Here is an 8,969-nt window from a genome sequence, read left to right as displayed (position 1 = left end):
TGCCGCCGATTGCCCAGGTAACTTTGAAACCAATCAAGAACTGTTGATGAAAAGTTAATAAGACGTAGCATGCCCAGCCATGCAAAGTATGTAATGTCAAACATGGAACGTAGAATATCAATTCTGTATGTTTGTGTTGTTCTCTCATTGTCCGACGTGATGGCCGGTTTCACAACTTCTGGTTATGTTCCGATTATCTATCTGTCAGTTATAATTATTTTTAACAAAAAAAAAAAAACTTATGACATAGCGGGCAACTGGGCTGGTAGTTCCTCTGATGGTAAGCGATCACTACGGCCCACTAACATTCGCAGAGATATTTATTCACTCTGTGAATGCTAGGAAAACTTATTTCCTACTATCCTATTAATATAGTAAATGCGAAAATTTGTAAGCATGTGTGTGTGTGTTTGTTGCTCTTTCACGAACAAAACTACTGAACCGATTGCAATGATATTTGTTACGTAGATAGCTGAACAACTGGAATAACATATAGGTAAAACTTTTTATCCCGATATTCTTACGAGATACGGACTTACGCGCTAGAAACCGCGGGGCGCAGCTAGTATTACATAATACTACCAGCCTTTGCCCGCGGCTTCGCACGTGTTACTTTTGGATAATATATAAACGTTCATCTTGACTGACTTTTTGACGACTGTATGTTTTATAAAAAAAAAAACAATTAAAAACCGTTGCGTAGTTTTAAATATCTAAGCATACATACATACATAGGGAAAGACGCGGGAAGCGGCAATGCTCTATACTAATGTAGTGATATATGTTAAAAAGGTTCCAATTTAATCAATGAATATAAATTCGAGTGTAAAAAATTCGTCGAAACACGGAATCCGCTGCGTGCACATAAAAACGCGGTCGAGTATGAAGTCGCTATTTTTTTTTTTCAAAAAAAAAAGCTTACAACCGCCGGCACAGTAATCAAGGTCGAACTCAAGGTGGGTCGTCGACACGAGTCTTTGTTGATGCAAAGTTTGTGTACCGACTGCAAAAAAAGGTGAAGCAGGCAAAGGTTAATGAAAGGCGATTTAGTTTTGACCATTCGATTGCACTAGAAGTTTTATTACCGTTGGTATTATATGGTTTGTTTGTATGCAATGCGAAAACGGCTGTTTGGTTCTGGTTGAATTTTTGCGAAGGGATAGATCGTAGCACTCGTTAGTACCTATGGAGAAATAATTTTTAACACGATTTCATAAAATTCACCTGTATGTTTATGTGTATATATAAATAATTCTCGTGTCGCAATGTTTGTTGCCATTCTCCTCTGAAACAGTTGAACTAATTCTCATGAAATTTCGTGTGCATATCGGATAGGTTTTTTTTTTTTTTTTAATGTTACAGTCGGCAAAGAAGCTGGTGTGACCCCTGATGGGCGCCTGACGCTACCACCGCCCATGAACATTTGGAGAGGCATAAGGTCCATTGCAGACTTTACGCCTCTACAAATGGATTGATCGGTCTGAGAATCGGCAAAACATCTATTTCTCATACACCTAAATGATAAGAATAAGGCAGAACAGCGTTCGCCGCGTCGGCTAGTGTACGAGTATATATGTTTGTATGTCACCCACTTACCAGCTCGATTCTGACCCACTTTTAACATATTTGAAAACTTTGTTAACTTAATCAAGGATCGGTGACAATGCATTCATCTCTTTCCCTCGCGTATACTCTGTATAAGAGCAAGTGAGACAATTTAGTAGAATCTATCGTTGAAGCGTGGTTTTAATCGGCTTCAAAAAAAGCTGACATTCTCTATTTGACTGTATTTTTTTGTTTGTTACAGCGCGTCAGAGCGCTAACGTCAGGTTTGCACTCTGATGCGCGCTGAAAACCAAACCTAACCTAACCAAGTGTTTAAGCCATCAGTCTTAAAAGTTAAGCCCTAGATAAATGCTTGGGAAGACGCAATGTAGCCAGAGCGCTCGTGGAGAGGGCAGGGCCCTTTGTTATGTCGGAATCGCGCAGCGAAGATGGTCATCGCAATGACCAACCTAAACTTCACTGGGTTTCCTCGCTAAATTGGCAGGATCGCGGGGAATGTATCTGCCCTCCCCCATTAAGTTTCTTTGATAGAATACTCTGTGTAGTATCCAAGTTCCTATGTCGAATATCATCCAAAATGTTTTAGCAATTTAGGTGATATAGTCAATGCCTAGTTTTTTGTGCAATTAAAAAGCGCAAGGATATTTTGAAAGTCGGATTTCGAAAATTAATAAGAAGGGACATGAAACGTTTCCGATTCCGGATTCGTTTTTTTTTTTAATTTCATTTTAATAAATTAATTTAAATCGATATTGAAATACCAGACGAATTTAATGAGCAAATTCTAAAAATATATCTTCTATATATATAAAAGAAAGTCGTGTGAGTTATACAACTCATAACTTAAGAATGGTTTTTAAAGAGGTTTGATAAGTATCTTTGAAGATATTAAAAAAAATAGCTACCCGTCTATCGGGTATTGCTTAGATCTAAAATCGTGCAAAATTCCATCTGAATCGATGCAGGCTTAACAGCGCTGAAAGCAATGCATACACAATTTCACATGTATCATTTTATAGCTGTCTTATTTTATCTGTAATAAAAGACATTTTAATCTATGCCCCTTCACCACCCCCAATAATTTGTATCGCTTTCATTGATGGGGCGATGAAATAAAACGTGTTATCTAGCCTATGTCACTCAGTGAAGTTTTTTGTGAAGAATTTTCGAAATTCGTCCAGTGGTTATTATGTGAAAACGTTACAAACATACAAAAATACCACAAAAGTATCCTCTTCATAATATTAGTGTGGATATAAAAATATTGTTGGCTCGTTTTTCATGTATATAATATATAAACTTTATTATTGTAACATACAGTATGTTTACACTTCCGATTCAAGTGTGACCTTGTGACAAACGAAACGTTTATCAAAACGTGGGAAAACCGCTGAGGTTTGTAGTTGCATATGTTTGTTGCTTTAGAGGCTTCGATGTGGCCGAAACGAAGCTTCTTTATGGCCTGAATGTAAGGAAAAAACACGGATTTTACTATAGCGTGGGGTAATATTTAGTGATTTAACCCCATTTCAATAGCCTAGATCGCGCTATTGAATTTTTTTCGGCTATGTATATATACGTTAAAAGATTGAGAAAGCTTCTCATCATGAGACTTGTATTGTAGCTGTTCGAAACGAAGCCGATTCAGTTCTTAGTGTGTAAAAGCCCGGGTTTATCTATAAGTGGTGCTATATTTTAGTGATAGATACCTAAAGATTTAAAATCTACTATTGTTTATTTATAGTTTATATACATGTAAGGGATAAGCCGTAAGGAATGAGGAAAGGTTCAACGGTAGTATAGAGTCTAGATCGCGCTTTTAATTTATTTTCGGCTATATATAAGTTGACCGTCTCCTTGGTACAGTGGTTAGAAAAAGGTTACGCGTGTGTAAGGTTAAAACGAGTGGTCCGGGGGTCGCACAAAAAAAAAGTCTCGGTCTGGCAGGACACAGAAGGCTGATCACCTACTTGTCCGTAAAGAAAATCGATCAGTGAAACAGATGTATATCATCTGCCCCTATACCGCTACTAGGGGACTAGGGGACACGGGACTACGCTATAAGTTAAAAACTATTTCGCTTATTATTGTGTGACAAGTATTTTATGCCATAAAGTCATACCTACATGTAAGATGTAGGTTAGGCTATGTCGAAACTTTTTGCTTCTAAACACGCACCAATAGACGGGGATGGGGTACAATATTGTTATAAATTTAAATGAACATAAAAAGAAGTTAAATAAGTACCTTATTGCTTAGCTAAGTAGCAATAGATATCTTTAAGGTTGGCTCCAACATACCATCCTCGCTTAATAGACTATACAACGGCAATTTTGTTTTCAAATCGAAACAGTGATTCCCGTGATTAGCGCGTTCAAACAAACTCTTTAGCTAATATTTTTATAGACTGACTGCTCTTTCCCTGCTTTGCCCGGTTTGACTGTGTCACTTGGGAATAAACTGGCATTCAACTGGTGAAAGAATTTTTCAAATCAGTAGTGTCATTTTTGTGTAAAACCCTTACAAACAAACAAACTCTTCAGCTTACAATGTTGGAAATTCTAGTATTAATCTAGTTAGGCACCCTCATGTCTCCATACCCCATGCACCCCGGCTCGCTGGCGACCTCCCGCGTCGACTGCGAAGGTCGCGCCCTTGGCCCATAACCCAGTTTATGCTGCCGGGGGCTGGTTGAGATTGGAGTGTCTGTGGCACGTCGGAAACTAAATGTTTTGGTTGCTACCTAAAATACATAGTTATAAAGGTGTTTATTTTGCATGATTTTGCATCACTACATAGTATAAAACAAAGTCGCTTTCTCTGTGCCTATGTCCCTATGTATGGTTAAATCTTTAAAACTTCACAACGAATTTTTTATGGGGTTTTTTTAATAGATAGCACTATATATATAGTATAAAACAAAGTCGCTTTCTCTGTGCCTATGTCCCTATGTATGGTTAAATCTTTAAAACTACACAACGAATTTTTTATGGGGTTTTTTTAATAGATAGAGTGATTTAAGAGGACGGTTTATATGTATTAGAACATCTATTAAACTACTCCGAAAGCGTACGAAGCTGCGGGTAAAAGCTAGTGATTAATGAATACTATTAAAATTTTCTAATCAGCCCATGATTCGAAAAGTCTATATCTCTCTAGTCTAGTCTATCCAAGTTACAGTCCACTCTACCATCTCGCCTTTGCACATTGACAGGAGGGACATTGCTTCTCTTCCTAATGACTAACAGCATAAAATAATTAGCGTAATCCGTCCAGCCGGTCTTGTGTGATGCCGTGAGATATAGGAATATATGATGGGATATATTCTACAGAAATAGATGTCTATCTGGTTGCCTTTTTACCTTACCCTTGGAGAGAAAGCAGTGACATTTCGATAAGTGGCTGGCCTACTTATGCTCTTTAATATTTACTAGCTGTGACCCGCGGTTGAAACCGCGTAAGTCCGTATCCCGTAGGAATATCGGTATAAAAAGTGCCTATGTGTTATTTCAGTTGTCCAGCTATCTACGAAACAAATTTCATTGCAATCGGTCCATTAGTTTTTGCGTGAAAGAGTAACAGACGCACACATATGCATCCATCCTCACAAACTTTCGCATTTATAGTATTATTATTCACCAATAGATGTCAGGAAAAAAAAAACACGAATATGACATTTTCTAAAAAAAAATCCTAGCTAGATCGATTTATCGCCCCCGAAACCCCTTATATACTAAATTTCATGAGAATCGTTGGAGCCGATTCCGAGATTCCAATTATATATATATACAAGAATTGCTCGTTTAAAGATATAAGATTACCATCGGTCCGCCCCGGCTTCTCCCATATCCATGAAGCCTATAGCATATGCGGATCACGTGCCCATCCAACGGGGGAAAAATTTTTCAAATCGATTGATCGTTAATCTTCTTAACATATGAAAGTTGGCAGATACGTCGACGCACAGTTCAAACTACTGCACCGAATCGGCTAAAATTCGTCAAGCAGATAGCCACTTTGCGGTAGGCATCCGCAAAGAATGGATTTTGACAAGTTACAAGACAAAAAATGGGATAAAATAGGCGAAAGCTAGTTATCAGTTTAGATTTTTACTGGCGTTTGTGATTTAATGCACGTAATTCAGTACGTACCCACTTATGGTTGTGACCCTCGAAACATATGTTATCATGACCTCAGGTCAAGGACCTTCGGCCACGGACGGGGTCAGATTTGGAGTCTGGAGGATAAATACTAATGTTTTATTAAATAGACCATCAAACTCTCTTGTCTAATAAAGATTTAGATAAAAGAGGGCATACAGACACAAGATTAGGTGATTTTCGTGACTTTGCTTGTGGAGTTTATGATTGATTAATTAAAGCGCGGTGGAGTAAATGTTTAAGTAGTGCTGTCGTATTAGATGTCTCATCTAAATTTGTGTAGCCGTTTCGGGGATTATATAGTGCGTGCAAACACATAACTGTGTTATTTTAATTTAAATTTTTAGAGAGATAGTCATCATAACTTATACATAGATTACAGACAGATAATTATTGGAAGTACCACACCCCCACAGAAGACTGGCGTGATATAGCATACTGCTGTGTTTCGTTCGGTGAATGGGGGAGCCAGAGGTCCATATCATTTTTCTTACCCTTCCCATTCCTTGCCTTTATTCCTCTCGTCAATCCTTCCTTAATCCCTTTCCAATTCGAAGTAATCAATCCATTTGTAGAGGCGTAAGGTGTGCAAACCACCTTACGCCTCTCCACATGTTCATGGGCGGTGGTAGCGCTTACCATTAGGCGACCCACCGGCTTCATTGCCGACAGTGATATAAAAAAAGCCATGACAAATACAAATTTCAATAGCACCATAATCTTTATTTCTTTTTAAATTCATAATCTTTGCAATGATTCGTAAAGAAGTATATTTTTGCAAAAAAAGGTGGCAACCCTTGTCTGTTATAGGTATCCTAGATGTTAAACGGATGACCTGTAAAAAAATTGTTAGAATTTCAACTGGAACAAAAAAGTTCACGTGTTAGTTACGGCTATAAAATATATATACATACATTTTCTGTCCAAACAACTTATCGGGATCTCTCAATTTAATTCATACTTTTAATCGTAATCTTTGTATTTACTACATGAAATTAATGTAACGTAAGTCGTCACACACACACATGTACATATTACGCAATAAAATCGCAGTAAATCGCAATAAATTTTCGTATTTCGATAGCGCGCTGATGGCTGATAAGCGTCGATTAGTGGTCAAGTGACATATCGCGGCGATGTGACATGTCTTGAAACGTAAACATAGCTTATAGTTCGCGCCACGAAAGAAGTCCGCAGACACGGCGCTGACGGCGCGTATACTGTATATATATATGTTGCCAGTATTGTTTCATTCAAATGCCGCCAGAGTTTAGGAAAATAGCGGCAAAACGGGTTATAGAAAATATAGCTTCCATTGTTGAGTATGAATGTTTGTTTATTGACATTACGCATGAGTATCGAAAAGATTATTTATAACATCACTCATGTATAAAGGTTTTCTATCACTTATTTACCACCTATAGTCAAGTTGGTAAACGTCCTGTGTGAATTGAAGTCATATTATGTTATATACAAACAAACTTTTCACCTGTATGTTATTATAGTCATATAAAATAACATGTAAAACTTTATAATTTCAGGTCGCAATAAAAATAATTGATAAGTCGAGGCTTGACGAGGACAATTTAAAGAAGACATTCAGAGAAATAGCAATAATGAAACGGTTAAGGCATCCGCACATCGTCAGACTGTATCAGGTACGTATACTTTAGATAAGGGAGGAAGACGAAGCAAGTCTGTCCAAGCCCATTAAGGGGCTCCGTTGAGGGAGTCATGGATGTATACTAACCCTCGCGTGGTCCCATCACTGAAAGCGGCTCGATGGAACATAGTGGGGTTTTAGTCGGTAGGAATTTCGATAACACCGTGGTGTATACCACGGCTGTATACCTGGGTACCGTGGGTTTGAGTTTGAAAAAAAAAGTGCTGTTAGGGAACCAGTGTTGTTTAGGAAACTCTTGCGTAACAATTAACTGGGTAGAGAGTAGAGGAGATCTGAGTAGGCTTATTTCCTTCTCCTCGCCCTTCCCAGTCCGTTCCTTCTTTCCAGTCATCAGTCCTTTCCTTATCCCTTATCCCTTATCCCTTAAAAGCGCGCAGTGCATTCTCAGAAGTCTGAGCCTCTGCGAATGTTCACGGGCGGTGGTGATAGCGTGTCGGTGAGAGGTGAAGCTGAGTTGCCCGCTCTGACATAGAAAAAAATAGCCGCAGAGCTATGTAGTAGTATAGTAGTATAGTAGTATACTACTCTAGCTTCACTAATAATTTTTTTTGTTTTTTAATTTTGCATATTAAAATTAGTTGCTTATAAATAAAAGCAAAGCCTAACGTTTAAGATTATAATAATATCATAGACACAATGCCTGCATTAGTGGAGCATTGTATAAGCTAGAGTTGTCAACATATAGTTTAAAAAAAAAAATATATGTTTTTTTTTAAACTATATGTTTTGTTAGGCTTATTATTTAATATACACGTTTGCATATTTACAGATTCTATTCATCACAGTACACGACATGCGGGACTCAAGTATATTCTGAGCCCTGAGTGTACTATGAAAGTGAAGTTCCGTGTCCCCTAGTGGGGTATGGGGCTGATGATATACATCTGTTTCTCTGATCGATTTAATTTTTGGACAACTAGGTGATTCGCTTTCATCGTCCTACCAGACCGTACATTTTTTTCTTTAGCGACCCCACAGGGAATCGCACCCAGGACCCCTCGGTTCTATGCTCACGAGTTAACTACTAATCACTGTACCAAGGAGGCGGTCAAGGGTGCACTATATCATTCCAAAGTTTCTTTTAATTTTTTATTTCGTCCAATTCGGTGCGTGGTTTTGCCTTGAAAGCGGTATAGACAGACAGACAGACAGACAGAAAGACAGACAGATAGACCTTCGAATCTATTCGATTAAGTATGATGTATAAAACATACATATTTATATATTTTCAATAAATTTTTCAGGTTATGGAAAGTACACACACACTCTACCTGGTGACGGAGTACGCGCCAAACGGGGAGATATTTGGTGAGTATAGTATCACCACCCGGCTTCGCGCGACTATTGAATTTAAGCCACAACTATACACTTAACCTAATTATGAAACGAAACGAAACGAAAGAAATGAAAATTCTTTATATATGTATAGTCTCTATATAGGGTTATAAATTATAATAAGTTTAAATCACACTGTAGGTACACAAATATTATACTTAGTCTGGCCATAAATACTGTTACACTTAATTATAAAAAAATATTACATTTGAATTTCGAATCTG

General features: G+C 37.8%; 1 protein-coding gene across 1 annotated transcript in view; it reads left to right on the top strand.

The window, feature by feature from the left end:
• LOC119838068 (serine/threonine-protein kinase SIK3) overlaps positions 1 to 8,969 on the top strand; it is a 41,995-nt gene that overhangs the window by 10,803 nt on the left and 22,223 nt on the right. The window contains exons 2-3 of the mRNA XM_038363876.1: positions 7,268 to 7,384; positions 8,655 to 8,718. Coding sequence (XP_038219804.1) covers positions 7,268 to 7,384; positions 8,655 to 8,718 — 181 coding nt within the window. The remainder of the gene's footprint in view (positions 1 to 7,267; positions 7,385 to 8,654; positions 8,719 to 8,969) is intronic.

Source organism: Zerene cesonia, unplaced genomic scaffold (genome assembly GCF_012273895.1).
Source record: "Zerene cesonia ecotype Mississippi unplaced genomic scaffold, Zerene_cesonia_1.1 Zces_u001, whole genome shotgun sequence".
Classification (NCBI taxonomy): domain Eukaryota; kingdom Metazoa; phylum Arthropoda; class Insecta; order Lepidoptera; family Pieridae; genus Zerene; species Zerene cesonia.
Note: the sequence above shows the minus strand (reverse complement) of the source record. Positions and strands in the feature narration are given on the sequence as shown.